At 41.7% G+C, this 20,435-nt stretch overlaps 1 protein-coding gene across 1 annotated transcript in view; it reads right to left on the bottom strand.

Annotated features, from left to right (window-relative positions):
- The window catches only part of aldh1l1 (aldehyde dehydrogenase 1 family, member L1), a 209,789-nt gene that overhangs the window by 175,677 nt on the left and 13,677 nt on the right, over positions 1-20,435 (bottom strand). Inside the window, exon 2 of the mRNA XM_037679154.1 lies at positions 3,652-3,798. Within this exon, the coding sequence (XP_037535082.1) occupies positions 3,652-3,778 (127 nt within the window). The 5' untranslated portion in view covers positions 3,779-3,798. The remainder of the gene's footprint in view (positions 1-3,651; positions 3,799-20,435) is intronic.

Genomic DNA, 20,435 nt, shown 5'->3' with positions numbered 1-20,435 from the left:
ATAATAATAATAATAATAATAATAATAATAATAATAATAATAATAATGAAACAACACCAACCATCAACAACCAATAGGTAGAAATAAAATTCTGTGATTAATTCTAAAATAATACCAAGACTGCAGAAAATATACAAATTTGAGAAACAAGCTTCATGAACATCTTATCACCAATGGTCACTACTGAAGAAGACAACTACTATACTGGCTCCATTTTAGGTGATGGCATCAAGAGTAAGCTCTTCTGATTTTTCAAACACAAAGTAACTATTGTGGCATTAATTGTACCGGTGACATGTGGTGAAGTTTATGCGCGCTGAGGCAAAGTGACAAAATCAGATTCACACATAATGCTGTTAAGACCCAGGTCCTGAATGTATTCTTGTATAAATATATTATTATTGACAGGAGATTCTGAATGCTGGCACTTTAAACTGATTATTCGGGGCAATTCACAAATTTTATTTTATTTTTTTCAGTGTGCAGTTTACTTAGGTTGTTTTCACACCTGATAGTCCGGTAGACTCGGTTCGGTTCGGGACCAATATTCAGGACATTTTGTTTACATTTGAGCTGGTGTGTTTGCATTCACACTGCACTGTGCAGTTTAGTCAACTTGTTGAACCAACCTATTCCCCCGCTCGCCTGTGGGGGTGCTGCACCAAGAACTACTGAAAGAAACAACACAAAAACCTCTGAAGACACGTCTTCTTATTCTTCTTCTGTAAATAAAAACAAAAACGAAGTGGCATCAAGTTTTAGCAGTTTTAGGAGTTATATTTTGTCTTTTTTTTTTTTAAATGGACTTAGCATGAGCAGAAGATGAGACAGAAGACCATGGAGAATATTGTTTTTCCACACAAGGCAGCTGACGGCTCCATATAAGGTAAGAGAAATGCGTGTTTGTTTGTCCTGCGGAGCGGGGCCCGGTCTGTTTGCATTCACACTGTACTCGAACCGCGCTGGAGTTCGTTTCTACTGGACCGAGACCTAGGTTTTAGCCCGGGCCAGAGTTTGCCTTTTTGTTCCGTGACAGAGTTCGATGGCGCGTTCACACCTCCCTAAACAAACCGGACTTTCTAGGAAAACGGGCTAGAGTTCGATTAAAGCGGACTAAACAGGGCTGGTGTGAATGCAGGTGTGAACGCACCATCGAACTCTGTCACGGAATAAAAAGGTGAACTCTGGCCCGGGCTAAAACCTAGGTCTCGGTCCAGTAGAAGCGAACTCCAGCGTGGTTCGAGTACAGTGTGAATGTAAACAGACCGAGCCCCGCTCCGCAGGACAAACAAACACGCATTTTTCTTACCTTATATGGAGCCGTCAGCTACCTTGTGTGGAAAAACAATATTCTCCATGGTCTTCTGCTCATGCTAAGTCCATTTTAAAAAAATGACAAAATATAACTCCTAAAACTGCTAAAACTTGATGTCACTTCGTTTTTATTTTTATTTACAGAAGAAAAAGAAGACGTGTCTTCAGAGGTTATTGTGTCATTTCTTTCAGTAGTTATTGGTGCAGCGCCCCCACAGGCGAGCGGGGGAACAGGTTGGTTCAACAGGTTGACTCCACTGCACAGTGCAGTGTGAATGCAAACACACCAGCTCAAATGTAAACAAAATGTCATGAATATTGGTCCCGAACCAAGTCTACCGGACTATCTGGTGTGAAAACGACCTAATATTTTACATTACAGAGTAAAACTGCTGCTCTTCCCATGTCTTCTTGTATTCACTTCTAAGCTCTGCTATTTTATATTCCATTCCATCTTAAGTAAACATGTTCCTGTTTTTAGTATTTTACATCGCTTTATAATGTAGCTGTTTTTGTTTCGCTTTTTAATATAATTTTCTTCCATTTATTTTCAATTTATGTGCTTTCTTTTATGATTGTCTACTATTGTCATTGTTTTCTAATATTGTCATCACTCTTTGTTAAGAACAGGTCTCTTGTAAATGAGTTCTCGAGGCTCAGTGAGACTAACCTGTATAAATAAAGGTTGAATAAAAAGTAATCAAAAAGCATTTTTCTCAAATGTGTGAGAGCTGCTTATCAGGGATAACCTCCCTGGGAAGTTTGCACTAAAAAACTGTTTCATTGCTTCACAATTAGATGTAAATCACTTCACGTTTTGATTCAAAATCCAGTTTGAGATGGTTTTAAATAAAAAAATATATATCATTCCATTTTAGTAGTCAGAGCAAAGTATGAACAGATTGTACAGAGCACCTCACTTTCTGATTGTTTTAGCAGATAATGATGTGGTTCAATATCCTGATGCATGCTCAATAATCCAGGTAGAAAAATCTAAAAAAAGTTAAATCTGGTCCTCTGGACATTCAAAAAACAAAAAAAAACAAAGCAAAACAACAAAAAAACGTTTCTACATTTTTTTGTTGTTTTGCTTTGTTTTTTTTTTTGAATGTCCAGAGGACCAGATTTAACTTTTTTAGATGTGGTTCAATATTTCACAGAAATACAGGAGAATAACAATCTGGCTGTTGGCTCATAGGCACTCCAGCGCACAGTTACTGCATGTCTCCCTCCTGACTTAATGAATGCTGCTTTTATATCAGATCAACAAGATTTAATATGTATAAACTACGTGTGAAATTTTTTAGCATTGTTGTGGAAAAATATAGCATATAATGAAAGAGTGTACAAACATTATGTTGGCAACATCAAGGAAAATATCTTTCAGGAATATGTATTCATAACACAAACTAAATACAAAAATATAAAGTTGCTTCTTTTAAATAATGTGTGTTTTCTTGTTTGTTTGTTTTCATTGTGCTTCCCCTCACCACAAGTTACTGATTAGTACTTGTACCTGTACTCAGTATTGCAAGAACTCAAATTTATGTACTTGTTTCTGGATTTGTTTTAAAAAATATGTGGCATTAGTACTCCCCAGTAATCACTAATGTTACCATTTCTTTTCAGGAACATCTTCCTTAACATTTTCTAGCTGTGTATATTTTCCTACATCCTGCTTTGTATATTTTGTACTTTTTAATATCTATCCATCCATCCATCCATTATCTTTTACCCGCTTCTTCCATTTTGGGTCACAGGGGTTGCCGGTGCCCATGTCCAGCAATCACTGTGCGAGGGGTGGGGGACACCCTGGACAGGTCGCAAGTCCATCACAGGGATACATAGAAACAAATGAGACAAACCCTCACTCTCTCACTCACACCTAGGGACAATTTAGAGTTACCAATCAGTCTAACATGCATGTTTTTGGTCTGTGGGAGGAAACCAGAGTACCCGGAGCAAACCCACGCATGCACGGAGAGAACATGCAAACTCCACCCAGAAAGGCCCCCGGACCTGGATTTGAACCGAGGACCTGCTCGCTGAGAAGCAGCAGCTCTACCAGTTGTGCCACTGTGCTGCACTTTTTAATATCTTGTGGCTAATTTTTGTTTTTTTTTGGCTACTATTGTAAATCTGTGAAGTAACTGAAAGATGCTACATCCCTGTGGGATTGAAACAGTTTTTGTGCATTTCTTGCAGGTGTGATAAACACAAGAATGTGATTTATTTAGCTTAAACGGCAAAGCTCAGCTCTGGTAGTGAAAGAGGCAGTGTACAGTATGCAGTGATATTGATGCTAAATAAAAAGCACAAAGATCAGTAGGTTCATACCCAAAGGGTCAGCCTTGCCATCTTTGTCAGGGATAGTGAAGACTCCTACGATGGTGTGGCCATCCTTCTTTAGCTCCTTGTAAACCTCCTGACCAAACAGACTCTGACCGATGATTGCAATCTTCATCCCAAATACTCGCGTGGTTTCTGAGGCGGCAGGAATGCACAACAACAAGAAACATATCACACACAAAGGAGCTTGAAATCTAGCTATGTTAAGTGCTTTTGATTTGAAAATTAATTTTGACTTTGAGTGGGTTCAGAATGAAAAAGTTAAATTCAAGATCAATTATTGTTGACCTTGTTTAATGAGGCATGAACAGATGTCATAATAATCTGATTCTCCTGTATTAATCATTCTAATGTTGTTTGTTATCTGACTTGCCTTAAACCATTTGGAGCAATAAATATTTTAATGTCAAATCCATACTGTACATACTACAAAGCACTTTACAAAGTTCCACACCACAGTGCTTTCAGCTCCTGAGTGGCAGGGTGGAGCTTACCTTTCACACCTGTTCCTGATCCAGCCTGATGAGGTCTGTTGTACTCCAGGACCTGTGGCTCAGTAGATCTCCACTGTAACATTTGAGACCTTCAGGTAACAAGTCTTTGTTTCTAATTTCTGATAAGAAACTCCTAACCTGTACTGTAACTTGTGTTTTCTTCAGTACTGAGTTACTTACCTGTGGAAGTCCTGTTACCTCGAGTACCCACTGATTTACCTTGCTGTGAGATCTACAGCCTGGAATCACTTCAGCACCTCGTTCTCTAACTGGGTCAGTTCTTGAGTTTCCATCCTGCCACTCTCCTTCAAACCAATACTCACCTCATCTGCTCTTCCTCCACCACCTGTTGGAATCCTTCTTCCTCCTCTCCTCGTCTACAATGAAGACAAACTAAAACTAAACTAATGTTCATCCTGAGTTCCAGATTCTATTAATACTCACTTAAAATCACTTAGACCACTTACCCTGTCACATGGGCATCTCTCTCACTATCAGTTTTTCTACTTTGGATGAAAACGGTGTAAATCATGATAGAATGTTCCAGCCAAGACATGTCTTCCCAGAGTAAAAGTGACTGAGCAGATTCACTATTCCCTAACAATAGAAAATAAGTGCATTGATAATTATGAGACTACTCTCCAACAGATCCTCACCCAGCAACAAACCACCAAGGCTAGTTTGGAGGAGCTGTGTGGAAGGATGTTTTCCATTGAACACAAACTGGCAGTTGTCTTATCTACCATTCAGACTTCCTCATCACCCCTTCCACTCAAGCAGACTCCTGAAACCAGCAATACATCTACAACCTCTGGTAAATGGACTGTACTTATATTCAATTCAATTCAATTCAAAAATACTTTATTAATCCCAGAGGGAAATTATTTGTTATTGTAGCTTGTTATCCTCATTTCATTAAGAGATGTTATAGATGCTGATGGCTGTAGACGGGAAGGATCTCTTGTAAAGGTCCATCCCACAGTGGATTCTAAGAAACAGTCTGCAGATGTCGTCTGATCCGTCCACCCAGACTCGGCTGGCCTCTCTGTTCCCCCGGGCTGTAGGACCACCTGAATGCCAGGCAGAACTCCTCTCAGAGCGATGGCCACTCCTCCCAGCAGTCTGCCGAGCTCCTTGTCGCTGCGGACAGCTAACTGTAGGTGCTGAGGGACGATCCTGTCCTTCTGCTGCCATGAGCCGTGCCTCCTGCCAGCTCCAGGATCCCAGCGGTCAGGCACTCGAGCACAGTCGGCAGGTAGATGAGAATGCATCCACAGAACATCCTTTTCAACTCATTTGAGAGTTGGGGCTGTAGTTGAGATATTATTTAAGCTTTTGAGATGTTAATCAGCTGCTGTTGTTGTAGAAAACTGCCTTGTTGCCATGGTTACACATCATAACAAATGTCCAAAACTAAAAAAGTTTCAGTAAAAATCCTTCCAGTTGCACAGCATCTGATACCAGAGGAAACAATCATCCAAAAAAAGTGATTTACATCCAGAAAACCAGGAATGAAAGTTTCCAAAAGCAAAATCTCAGAATGAAAGTAACAGCTGCTCCAACATGCAGCCATCTTGAGCGGCGCAATTCTAGAACACTATATAGCACTTTTCTATCTTATCAAGATACTCAAAGCACTTTACACTACAAAACGGATTCCAAAAAAGTTGGGACACTAAACAAATTGTGAATAAAAACTCAATGCAACGATGTAGAGATGGCAAATGTCAATATTTTATTCGTAATATAACATAGATGACAAATCAAAAGTTTAATCTGAGTAAATGTAACATTTTAAAGGAAAAATATGTTGATTCAAAATTTCACCCAAAATCCCAAAAAAGTTGGGACAAGTAGCAATAAGTGGCTGGAAAAAAGGAAATTGTGCATATAATGAACAACTGGAAGACAAATTAACACTAATTAGGTCAATTGACAACATGATTGGGTATAAAAAGAGCTTCTCAGAGTGTCAGTGTCTCTCAGAAGCCAAGATGGTAAGAGGATCACCAATTCCACCATTGTTGCGCAGAAAGATAGTGCAGCAATACCAGAATGGTGTTACCCAGCGTAAAAGAGCAAAGACTTTTAAGTTATCATCATCAACCGTGCATGACATCATGAAAAGATTCAGAGAATGTGGAACAATCGCTGTGCGTAAGGGTCAAGGCCGTAAAACTCTACAGGATGCTCGTGATCTCCGGCCCCTTCAACATCACTGCCTCAAACAGGAATGCCACTGTCAAGGAAATAACAGAATGGGCACAGGAATACTTCTAGAAAGCATTGTCAGTGAACACAATCCACCGTGCCATCCCCCGTTGCCAGCTGAAACTCTACAGTGCAAAGAGGAAGCCATTTCTAAGCAAGCTCCACAAGCTCAGACGTTTGCACTGGGCCAGGGGTAATTTAAAATGGAGTGTGGCAAAATGGAAGACTGTTCTGTGGTCAGATGAGTCATGATTTGAAGTTCTTTATGGAACACTGGGACGCCATGTCATCCGGACCAGAGAGGACAAGGATAGCCCAAGTTGTTATCAACGCTCCGTTCAGAATCCTGCATAACTGATGGTATGGGGTTGTATGAGTGCTTGTGGCATGGGCAGCTTGCATGTCTGGAAAGGCACCATTAATGCAGAGAACTATATTCTGGTTCTAGAACAACATATGCTCCCATCTAGACATCATCTCTTTCAGGGAAGACCCTGCATTTTTCAACATGATAATGCCAGACCACATTCTGCAGCAATCACAACATCATGACTACGTAGGAGAAGGATCCGGGTACTGAAATGGCCAACCTGCAGTCCAGATCTTTCACCTATAGAGAACATTTGGCGCATCATAAAGAGGAAGGTGCGACAAAGAAGGCCCAAGACGATTGAACAGTTAGAGGCCTGTATTAGACATGAATGGGAGAGCATTCCTATTTCTAAGCTTGAGAAACTGGTCTCCTCTGTCCCCAGACGTCTGTTGAGTGTTGTAAGAAGAAGGGGGGATGCCACACAATGGTAAAAATGGACTTGTCCCAACTTTTTTGGGATTTGTTGACGCCATGAAATTTGGAAACAACAGACTTTTCCCTTAAAATGATACATTCTCTCAGTTTAAACATTTGATTTGTGTTCTAATCTGAATAAAATGTTAGATTTTGGCACCTCCACATCATTGCATTGACTTTTTATTCACAATATGTTTAGTGTCCCAACTTTTTTGGAATCCGGTTTGTATATATATGTATATATGTATGTATATGTATGTATATATATGTATGTATGTGTATGTATATATATATATATATGTATATATATATGTATATGTGTGTGTGTGTGTGTGTGTGTGTGTGTGTGTGTGTGTGTGTGTGTATATGTATGTATGTATAATATATATATATATATGTATATATGTATGTATATATATATATATTATGTATATGTATATATATGTATGTATATATATATGTATGTATATGTATATATATGTATGTATATATATATGTATGTATATGTATGTATATGTATATATGTGTGTATATGTATATATGTATGTATGTATATATAGGAATGTATATGTAAATATGTGTATATATGTATGTCTATGTAAATATGTAAAATGTATATACGTGTATATATATATATATATATATATATGTGTATATATACATATATGTGTGTGTGTATATATGCGTGTATATACGTATATATGTGTACATATATATACAGGTCCTTCTAAAAAAATTAGCATATTGTGATAAAGGTCATTATTTTCCATAATGTAATGATAAAAATGAAACGTTCATATATTTCAGATTCATTGCACACCAACTGAAATATTTCAGATCTTTAATTGTTTTAATACTTATGATTATGGTATACAGCTCATGGAAACCCAAACTGCCTGTCCCAAAAAATTAGCATATCATGAAAAGGTTCTCTAAACAAGCTATTAACCTAACCATCTGAATCAACGACGTAACTCTAAACACCTGCAAAAGATTCCTGAGGCTTTTAAAAACTCCCAGCCTTGTTCATTACTCAAAACCGCAATCATGGGTAAGACTGCCGACCTGACTGCTGTCCAGAAGGCCATCATTGACACCCTCAAGTAAGAGGGTAAGACACATAAAGAAATTGCTGAACAAATAGGCTGTTCCCAGAGTGCTGTATCAAGGCACCTCAGTGGGAAGTCTGTGGGAAGGGAAAAGTGTGGCAGAAAACGCTGCACAACGAGAAGAGGTGACCGGACCCTGAGGAGGATTGTGGAGAAGGGCCGATTCCAGACCTTGGGGGACCTGCGGAAGCAGTGGACTGAGTCTGGAGTAGAAACATCCAGAGCCACCGTGCACAGGCGTGTGCAGAAAATGGGCTACAGGTGCCGCATTCCCCAGGTCAAGCCACTTTTGAACCAGAGACTGCATCAGAAGCATCTCGCCTGGGACTGCTGCTGAGTGGTCCAAAGTTATGTTCTCTGATTACAGTAAATTTTGCATTTCCTTTGGAAATCAAGGTCCCAGAGTCTGGAGGAAGAGAGGAGACACAGAATTCACATTGCTTGAGGTCCAGTGTCAAGTTTCCACAGTCACTGGGATGTCATGTCATCTGCTGTTGTTGGTCCAATGTGTTTTATCAAGGGCAGGGTCAATGCAGCTAGCTATCAGGAGATTTTGGAGCACTTCATGCTTCCATCTGCTGAAAAGCTTTATGGAGATGAAGATTTCATTTTTCAGCACGACCTGACACCTGCTCACAGTGCCAAAACCACTGGTAAATTGTTTACTGACCATGGTATTACTGTGCTCAATTGGCCTGCCAACTCTCCTAACCTGAACCCCATAGAGAACCTGTGGGATATTGTGAAGAGAAAGTTGAAAGACGCAAGACCCAACACTCTGGATGAGCTTAAGGCCGCTATCGAAGCATCCTGGGCCTCCATAACACCTCAGCAGTGCCACAGGCTGATTGCCTCCATGCCACGCCGCATTGAAGCAGTCATTCATGCAAAAGGATTCCCGGCCAAGTATTGAGTGCACAACTGAACATGATTATTTGAAGGTTGGTGTTTTTTGTATTAAAAACACTTGTCTTTCATTGGTGGGATGAAATATGCTAATTTTTTGGGACAGGCATTTTGGGTTTTCATGAGCTGTATGCCATAATCATCAGTATTAAAACAATTGAAGACCTGAAATATTTCAGTTGGTGTGCAATGAATCTGAAATATATGAAAGTTTCATTTTTATCATTACATTATGGAAAATAATGACCTTTATCACAATATGCTAATGTTTTGAGAAGGACCTGTACTGACATCATAATATTTGGAGTGAAAAAAGGTGACCACGTATCATAACATAACGCCCTGCTGAATCAGAAATCACCTCCTCTGACTGAAAGGGAATATCCTTTTGTATCAGGATTGCTGCACCTCTAGCTCTTGCATTAAACTTAGAATGAAAAAGCTGACCAACCCAGCTTCTTTTGGTCTGGTTCAGCTTCAAATCTGTTTCCTGAAGGGAAGCAACATTAGTTTTTAGCTGCTTAAGATGAGTCATTTTTTTGTCTTTTCACAGCATTGTTAATACCTTTGACATTTAATGAGACAAAAGTAATATTACGATTTATATTATTGGTTGTGGAAGTCATATGAGAATATGGAAGGACACGAAGTGACAATTTCCCATTTTGCATAATTTCCCATTCGTTGGGATGGAACAAATAATAAATAAATAAAATAAGTAAATAAAAATAAATAAAAATATAAATAAAAAAATAGATGTAGAATGTCATAAGCCCAGGAAAGTTTGAACTACTTACAAACTTGATTTTAATAAACTGCACTTCTTCTAAACTCTATTATAAACTTAAAATTTGGCAAATAACATGATGAAATACATCTGTAGCCCCATCATAACCTATAGAGTTAAAACATGGCTGGGACACCAGCTGAATTAACAAGACCCACAAACCAAACTTTATCATGGAAACACATGCCTCAGCGACAGTCTTTAATTTAGAAAGGAGTTTGTAAATAAGGCAAGCCAAAGTAGAGGAGGGACGGGTGGAAGGGGTGTGTGCGTGCGCAGAGTGTTGGTTGGGGGCTCACCGGAGTTCAGTCCCGAGACCACCGTCCGGCCTGGGCACAAGGTGGATGAGGGTAAATGTTTATGTCTTTTTGTCCGCGTTCATCAGAAAGGATCTTCCATCTTCCAGAGTGAGAAAGGTGAGTTTTTGCCCGGTTTTGTCTGTGACCTATAGTTTAGCGGGGAAAAACATCCTGTAGTGGAATCCAGTGCTCCTAAGCTGGGACTTGATTTCAGAGAACGCAGCTCTTTTCTACGAGACTTCGGGACTGTAGTCTGGGAAGATGTGGATTTCTGTACTGCGGTAGATGAGACAATCCTTTTCCCGTGCGAGTTTGAGGATTAGCTCATTATTTTGGTAGTGATGAATTCTTGCAATGAATAGACGCAGAGCCTCCCGGTTCCGGCTGGGGATGCCGGTACGATGAGCCCTGTCCACTGTTAGCGGTGTGGGAAATGCGTCTGGTCCAAACATTTTTGTCAGACATTCTGTGATAAAGACAGAGGGGTGAGGACCCTCGGCCTTCTCCGGTAAACCAGCGACACAAATGTTATTGCGTCTGGACCTATTTTCCAGGTCATCAGTTTTAAGCAAGCCTTAGCATCTTGTTTTCCTTCATCAGCATGCTACAGGTGGTTCTAATTCGTATAGGCTTCGCCCTTTAAGGCTGTCGCTGGTGGGTTTTATCCCGTCATGCAAAGCATTGCACTGAAAAAATTTAGTCCACGCCCACCTGTTGTGTGGGCCCCACCCAGTCTGTATAAATTACATTAAGAGCGGGTAATCGGCCCCCATTTTTCTTCAGCAAGCTAATAGCACTGTCAGAAGAAAGAAGAAGGGAAGTTGTCCAGCTTGACCAGCACAACCTTTGTTAAGGCTGCCTGTGGTCCCGCCACGCCAACCTCCTGCCATCCCGGTGAGTTCTCCTCCCCGAGGAGAAGCAGACGAGCAGTCTTGTTTCAAGGTAAGCGCCAAGGAATATTTCTCAGTGGCGGGTCACGAACATCATTCAAAGATTAAAGTGTCTGATTCAGCCTGTCTGTCAGTTCGAATGATCTCACAGCAGCTTCTCCTCACACATCCTCCACACAAACAAGCTGGTGTCCTAAAACAGGTTTTTCAAAATCACCACAGCTCAAAGATAAACACAAGACGCTCAAATGACACAGCAGTCGAAAATGAATGTGGTCCGCAGAACGAGTCCAGTGGGATAACTCGCTCTCAGCCCGAGATGCACGCTTTTCACCGTAATGGTGTCAAACATGCACACCCGCAACGCCGGCAGCCTTCATCCAAACGGTGCTGTGTTGATGAAGGTGCGCACACCTCTCCCCAGCACACACCGGCTCGCATCAGCATGAATGTGAGACCACAGAACGAGTCCAGTGGGAAACCTTGCTCTCAGCAGGAGCTGCACGCTTCTCATCGCAGCGGTATCAAATGTGTGCTCCCGTGGCGCAGGCAGCTTTCACCCAAACAGCGCCGCGTTGATGAAGGTGCGCACACCTCTCCTAAACACACTGTTCTGTGAAATCCCTTTAAATAAATTGCAGGATAAGAGAAGAGTCGGTACAATGAATAAAAGTCAGAGACTGTCCTGCTAGAAATAATAGTGTCATTTATTAATCTACCACAGATAACAGCCAAGCAAAAGTACACATGTACATTCAGTACAACACAAAGTAATGATGTATAATGCTCCTCACCGTGACACTTAGATCGGAGAGCCACAGATCCTAGGTAAGAGCAAACATCAAAACGGCTGGGCGTTGCGATCAAAAACCCACAGCAGACTCTGTCTATACTCTGAGTGTTACATCTTTTATACCCTCCTACTTCTGGATCGCGTGCGAGCAGAGCGAAACATGTTTACCGGTTACTAAGACAGTTGCGCAACAGAACAATAACTCACAAAAACATGTTTTGCAGAACCAAGGCTATTGCATGCAAGCCTGATGGAGAAAAACATGTTTTTCAGGAAACTCTGGGCATTTTAGCTACAAAACGGGCCACGTTTCAGAGCCAGAACACTCACAGAGGTTTAACACTGTATTCCTTTTGAGTACATCTTTTCTGCAGCACAAGTTCCTAGTTTATTACAGATAAGTTGAGTATAAATTCACATAAAAACATAAAAATACTTATATCACACACGCCGGTTCACATCGACATGAATGTGAACCCGCACCCTGAGCCCGGCACAGAAGTGCGCTCAGAGCCCTTTCAAGAAAGCCTCGCCTTGGGTCACGCGGAGCACACTTCTGCGACGCATGACGGCGGTCGAGGCTGTAACTGGCTGACGTCTGTAAGAAACATGACGCACCACATAAACGCGCGCCCACTCCACGAACGTTACGCGGAGTGGCAGCTGACGTGTTTTTTAGACAGATGGATTAGCAGGCTGATCAGAGGGGTTATACGCTACAATTTGCAGCTCAATCCCCTCTGTTCGGAGGAGTTTTAGAGACGGTTCTGTCATCACCAGACCAGGTTTCATCCCTAACGCAGAAGTCCAGGAACTTCTGGTAAAAGAGGTAATTTCCAGGGTTCCCAACCTTCCCACCTTCCCTCAGCGCACGCCAGCTCACATCAGCATGGATGTGAGCCCGCAGCCTGTGCACGGCATAGGAACGCTGCGCACCCGTGGCAGTCCTAAAATGGTTCCGCATGCTCGGGGCACGTGCACCTTCCCTCAGCGCACACCAGCTCACATCAGCACAGATGTGAGCCCGCAGCCTGAGTGAGGCACACATGACGATAGTGTTTGGAGTCCGTAAATAACGTGACGCAGCATAAACGCGAGCCCGCTTCCCGAACGTTACGTGGATTGGCAACAAGCATGCGCTCCAGATAGATGGATGAACCATTTATCAGCAAGGGATTCACGCTGCAGTACAGCTCAAACCCCCGTTCGGAGGAACTCTAGAGACGTTTTCTGTCATCTCTAGAACAGATCTCGTTCACCCTCGCAGAAGCTCAGGAAATTCTGATTAAAATGTAGTTTCCAGGGTCCCAGAAGGAGAGGAAAACACAGGGTTCCACTCTCGTCACTTCCTGGTCCCAAACAGACCAGAAAGATGAGATTCATCTTAGATTTGTGAATTTTGAACTGTGAGACAACATTTCCATTTAAAATACGTCGAGACACTCTGCAGCTGCCACACAGAGCAGGGAAGAGAATTTTGCTTTATCTGGACATCTGTTGATGCTGACCCACTTTTCCAAACAGGTGGCAGCAGTGCAACTCACGTGAAACAGGCAGAGTGATAACAGCTGTTTCCATCAGCAGACTTACGTCACACGTGTCAGACTTCACAGAGGCACATGCATTTCTCGAGCTGTGGGGGCGCTGTGGCCACCCCACACAGCAACTCATAAATCTTTTTAGAGTGTCAGGGGTTTTGAATGTGATTCAACACTTTGCCTCTGTGCTGCGGAATTATCATGTGTTGACTCACACAGATAGCAAGTGACTGCTGCATACAGAACCGGCAAGGGGGGTGCGCGCTCAGCTCAAATGTTACACATTGTGAGACAGCTGCTGTGTTGGGCACACCAAAATCTGCTCTTCATTAGAGCAGTGTACATCGTCGGTGTTCTGAACAGGGGGCGGATGTGATGTCCAGGGACGGTCCGCGTCACGGGGACTAGACCCTCCATCTAGAGCTGATGGCTCAGACATGGCAGAAATTTAGCAAAGCGGCTGTGGACCTGTTTGCAACATGAGAGAATGCTCAATGTCAACTTTGGTTTTCACCAAGCACGTAGGACGAACCACCGCTAGGGGTGGATGCGTTTGCTCACAGCCTGTGGCCCAAAATGTTTCTTTACGCACTTCCCCCACTCCCTCTGATATCACGGTTTCTGAACCGAGTTAGGGAGGAGGGACTGACAGCTCTCCTGGTGGCTCCCCAGTGCATGAACGCCCCCTGGTTCCCAGTTCTATGACACCTGTTATCGGGGCGCCCGTAGAAACTGCCGTGGAGGGAGGATGCTCTCCTCCAGGCGGGAGGAACGATCAGGAGTTACCCAGAAATAGGCCAGCACCTTTGGGTCTGGCCGTTGTGCGGATTCGTTTAGAGAGGATGGGTCTCTCTCAAGATGTGGTGTACACAATCCAGGATTCACGTGCTGCATCCACCACAGCGCTGTACACATCAAAGTGGACAGCTTTTCAGCACTGGTGTACAGAGAAAGGTGTAGAGGCCACTTCATGTCCACTGGGTAGCATGCTGTCCTTTCTGTAGCAACTGATGGACAGAAATCTGGCATTCAACACGATTAAAACGATGGCTGCAGCCATCTCTTCCTGTCACGAAGGTTTCGGGGACAGAACAGCTTTTAATCATCCACTGATGAAGCGTTTTTTTAAAAAGTGTACAGAGACGCAGGCCTGTTTCACGCTCACTTGCGCCACAGTGGGACTTAACGTTGGTTCTGCGAGCCCTGATCAAAGCTCCATTGAGCCACTGAATCAGGTTCCAATTAAATTATTGTCTCTTTAAACAGCCCTGCTGCTGGCTTTAACATTCGCTAAGAGGGTGAGTGATTTATCTGCCCTCTCCGTCGCTCTGCCATGTCTCAGAATTCAGGCTGACGGCAGCTAAGCTGATCTGAGACCTAACCCAGCGTTCATGCCTAAAAACATCACAAGCTTTTTTAAATCAAGAGCAATATCGCTGGAGGGTTTCTCTCTCCCCCCCCACAAATCAGAAGAAGAAGCATCTTTCCATCTTCTCTGTCCTGTGGGGGTGTTTACATGCTACATAGCACGCACGGCCACAATGCATCAGACTCAACATTTGTTTGTGCATTATAGAGATGCATTTGTAGGTCGCCCGTTATCCACCCAGCGCCTGTCACACTGGCTGTGTGAGGCCATTTCTGAAGCCTACAGAGCATAAGATTTAGAACCTCCTGATAACATCAGGGCACACTCGACCAGAGGTATCGCATCTTCGACTGCTTTGCATAATGGTATGACAATGCAGGATATTTGCTCTGCGGCCGCGTGGTCAACACCCTGCTCATTTATTCGCTTTTATCTACGTGATGTGATGGCTCATTCCATGACACATTCTATCCTTAGTGTTTTAACAGAATGAACATTGTAGTTTCATGGAACCTCATTTAAACTCACATCTGACTGCATGCATTTACAGTGTGTGATGTTGTTATCAGTCACAAGTTGTGACTGTTGTTCTTGTTCTATTGTCACTAATCAGTTCATGACTATTGTTACCAATCAGTTCATTTGATTAATAATCAGTTTACTTTTTATTATTAATCTGTTCATATTGATGAGGCGAGGACTACATCTGCTTCGCCCTTAACCCACCAGCGACAGCCTTAAAGGGCGAAGCCTATACGAAATAGAACGTTGGTTGCATACTGTAACCCCAGATTTAATGAGTATAGGCATAACCCTTTAAGCATCGGGCCTCACTGGCTCCTAAATGGCTGAAGAAAAAGCTATTTGGGAGCCGATTATCCGCCCTTAACGTAATTTATACGGACCGGGTGGGGCCCACTCAACAGGTGGGCGTGGACTAAATTTTTTCAGTGCGATGCTTTGCATGACGGGATAAAACCCACCAGCGACAGCCTTAAAGGGCTACGCCTATACTCACAGAATCTGGGGTTACAGTACGTAACCAACGTTTTGAGCTCCAGCACTCTGCTTTGCATGTCGTTCATTGATGTCTCAAGTTGTTGAATTGTTGTATCGTGCCGTTTGAGTAATGCCCGGTCCACTGAGAATTGCCCAGATAGTTTTGAAATTATCCTTTCCTCCAGGCCCTGTAGCATCACTTCCATGTCAGCCCGTGTCAGCTGGGCCCTGGCGTTGTTAGCGCTGTCAGGTGTTTGACCAGCCTGTGTTATTTGGACGTTTTCTTTATCACTAGGTTCTTTGAGTGTTTGGTTGGGCTTTTTTGTTGTCTTACCCATCTTAGCAAGTTTGGTGTTTAGGGCTTGCAGAATATCTTTCACCAGTTTGTTTGTTTTTTGTTTGTTTTTTAGGATTTCCACAGAGCTCTTCCAGTTCACTACTTACTCCACCATTATCCAAACCGAAAGTCCAGGTTGCATTTTTAAACAGAGTCCTCAGCATGAGTTTGTTTAATGGGATTAAGGAGATGATTTATTGTGGACAAGAGCTGTTTAGAGTTTCCAGGGCAGTTGTTGATGATGTTGGAATAATATCTGGACCGTGCTTCTTTAAGAGAAAAGGCGTAGGCTTGTACAGAGAGACCAGATGATTTTACCTGTCTCTTATTAGCACGGCCAGCTGCTTTCATCTTGCGCAGCTCACCAGTGTACCAAGGGGCTGAACGGGAGAAAGACACCAGTCTTGCTTTATAGCAGTCCTTCTCAAATAGTGAGGTGCAATGCTAGGGGGAGCGCATGTGACCCTAGAAAACATGCTTTTTTTGCTGCAGGGAGTAGGGTTTTTTTTCTCACCATTCTCATTTTGTCGCGTACGTTCCTAATAATAAAGCTATGAACAAATATAGCTTCCTTGTCGTTTTGGAGCTATGCATGAACCGTGTCTCTCCCCTCTGCTGCTGACATGATAAATAAACTCTGACAATCACCTCCTCCCAGTGTTGCCAGGTGAGAAATGTAGGATTATCGTACTAGAGACATAAAATTATCATATTTTGAGGGAAATTATCGTACACCCGTCATAACCAAAATAACAAATCTATTAATGCACTATAGTAGTGATGAGTCCACTTCCAGACCGGCTCTGCTTCTTCTTCTTTTCTTTTTTATCTTTTCCTCACTCATGGGGCGGGCGCAGCGGACTATTCATCCAATCATGGCCGTTGTTCTGAGGCAAACGCAAATATGTCACTCTTAGGTAACATTTAGAAAAGCACAATTAGCTGGAATTTCCAGCCAATCATGCATCTGTTTGTGGACACAGATGCCTTCAGGGTTCACAAAAAACTCCGACAGACAGTTGCGACAGGCTGATGAAAACTGATTACAACCACACATTCATGGAATGGTCAAATATATTTTGCCTTTTTGGGGATTATTGATCGTACAGAGGGCAAAATTGTCGTACAAATACGATAATTATCGTACACCTGGCAACACTGCCTCCTCTGTCCTCTGCTGCTGTTTTTATGTCCATGCACTCTGGACGTCACTCACAGCGTGCATGCAACAAAGAGTAAACTCAAGCGAGAGCGACGCCTGCCCCCTCTTTCCTCTTTTGTGTTGACAAAATGTTTTAGTTTTATTGATAAGTTTGTCAAAGCACAATTTACAGAAGTAATGTTTAATAAATGTTAGGACTCTATTCTCCACTAACAAAATAAATTCACCTCCTCGGTTAAGCTGCTGTTTTTATGATTCTCTGGATGCTTGTCACCCACAGCACGCAGGTGACAAAGAGTAAACTCAAAGCGAGAGAGTTATCTGTCCGCTCTTTCCTCTTTCATGTTGACAATGTTTTTTTGTTAAAATCAATGAGTGTGCTCATTGATCCTGACTTCATTTTGATTTTAAAAAAATCAGCATAAATTGTTTTATTAATTTTTGTTTTGTATGTCAAAGTGTTTTATATAACACTCCTGGGTTAAAATGTTGCTGATCAATTTGAATTTATTATTTATTGATTATATTTAATTTTATTTTTCAGTATCAAATGGTCATAATTGTTCACAGTTTAAAAAAAAATTTTTTTCAGGCAAATTAATGCACTAAGTTGTTTCTGTTACAGACTAAAAAAAATCAATGTTAATAAAGTATTTTCTTCCTTGTAAGTTGATCTATATTCTTTTATTTCTTTAATGTTAATAAGGACACAATGTTAGGCAGAGGTGTACTTATAACAATTGTATAGACATACTATTTACAGTCGCTGCGGAGAGTAGGTGGGGTGGGGTGCGAAATGTTTATTTCTTTCGGGGGGGGCACAACAGAAAATAATTGAGAAGCACTGCTTTATAGGGAGCATGGATGTCCAGAAGCTCCTGGAGAGATTTGTTGTAGTAATCCACAGTCATTTGCAGATGAATGATTGACGGTGGTCAGGGAGTGGAAATCAGAGAACAGAACCTCTGGGGAAATGTTTTTAAAGTCACGGAACTGGATAAGTCGTTTGGGAAATGCATCTAATTTGACCATTAAAGTGCATTTTTTAAGCAAATGTTAAACTGAGAGACACCTTTGCTATAATTTCAAGCAAACAAATAATTGTTTAGGTGCTTTTCTTGTGAAATTTTGAAGAAACGAGCCGCATTCCTCCTTCCTGATTTCCTCCCTGTCTGCACGCTCCCGGACCACCGAGGCAGCAAGCTATTAGGGGTTGAATGAGTATATAATTTTTAAACTCGACATTAACATAATAAAACCCGAGTAGAACTCGAGTATTTGATGACGTCATAGATCTCAAGATACAAAAATAAATAAATAAATAAAACCGCAAAAAAAGGTAATTATTTACAAAAAAAAAAAAAAAAAGATCAACAAAACATTGGGAGCATATATTATGCTCCTACCATTTATCATACTGCAAATAAGTCACAGGAAAAACTAAACTATTAGTTATTATTATTAAACTGCAAACGTGAAGAAACATGCAGCACGTCAAAAACGAAACTTAAAACAATGGGGGGTCGACCACCCCGCACCACCGCCAGCTGTGGTGCGCATTAAGTTTAGTTTTAGAGATTAATATGTTTATAGATTTTTTTAATAGGTTTAGCGATTAATATTTTTTGCTTTTTGTTTGTGAAACAAGGTCAGAGGAAGCTGGTTCTGGTTCGGTGGATTGGACCCAGTGTTACACCATACTCTGTGACCTGCAACACCGCCCCCTACGGTCATACGGTGGTCACATATTATGACGTCACTACGGATACTCGACGTTACATTTTTAACCTCGATAGATGTCCTAGCAATCGATGTGTAGATTACTCGAGTACTCTGTTAATGCCATACAAGCTATTTTTGAAATTCAACTGATTGGACCATTAAAGTGCATTTTTTTAAGCAAACATTAGACTGAGACACACCTTTGCTATAATTTCAAGCAAACAAATAATTGTTTTTAAGTGTTAATCTTGTTAAATTAAGAAGAAATGCGGAGGCTCATCCCTCTGCGTGTGCCCGCCGCTTCCGCGAATCAGGTTTTGAAATGCAGCTGATTTGACTGTCAAAGTGCATTTATTAAGCAAAAGTTAGACTGAGACACACCTTTACTATAATTTCGTGCAAACAAATAATTGTTTTTAAGTGTTAGTCTTGATAAATTCTTATTAAAGTCCTCCTGTGCATGCTCCTGCGGCCACCATTTGGCAGCCCATCGATATTTGGCACAACACCGGCCCACATTTCCGGGTTATCAGTGGTGACGCGTAACAAACGCGACGCGTCAGCGGTGACACAATAGATGCAACGTATACAGCGAAGAGACATATTTATGGATTTTTTTTTTCACTTTTTTAGACATATTTGAACTGCTACGACTTACGACAACAAGTACAGCTGAAATTATGGTAAACTAATAACTGCAATAAACTCAGTCTTATAAACAGCACCTTCTCATAGTGGATCAACCAGTTTGCTGCTGACAGACAAAACTAGTTGTTCACATGATAAATGAGGACTATCAGCCTAACAACTGATCGTAGTGCCCTGATGGCTGCTTGCTATTCACAGAGCGCTGAGTGATACTAGCAATAACAGCAGTGTAAGAGGGGGACAGTTGGACATGGAGGCTCCACCCCTGTTTGATGACGGGTTGAGTTTGTTGCAGCTTCTCAGATTGAAGAAGTATTTTCAAATTTAGTTCAGTTCAAAAATACTTTATTAATTCCAAAGGGAAATTAAATGTTATTCCATTTGGTTAAAAGATGAAATGTTTAAAAAAATAAATAAATAAATAATCAGTTCAGAGGACCTGACCTTGTTAGATAAAGTTCATTAGCATATTTGTTAGTGGCATTCTGGTGTTGCAAATATCTATTCTGAGAATCTGTCAACTACCCTTTGTAATGATTAAGGTTGGATCAGAACCACAAGAATCCAGAACGTTTTAAAAAGGTTTATTAAATAAACTAAGAGCTGCCACACTCGGCTGGTGTTGGAAGACAAGGAGGCGGAGCTTGTAAGTCTCAGTGGGCCGGAGGCAGAGCGCTGAACAGCGCTGAACAGCGCTGAACAGCGCTGAACAGCGCTG

The sequence above is a fragment of the Nematolebias whitei genome, chromosome 7 (genome assembly GCF_014905685.2).
Source record: "Nematolebias whitei isolate Nwh7 chromosome 7, NemWhi1, whole genome shotgun sequence".
Classification (NCBI taxonomy): domain Eukaryota; kingdom Metazoa; phylum Chordata; class Actinopteri; order Cyprinodontiformes; family Rivulidae; genus Nematolebias; species Nematolebias whitei.
This window is presented reverse-complemented; position numbering and strand designations above follow the sequence as displayed.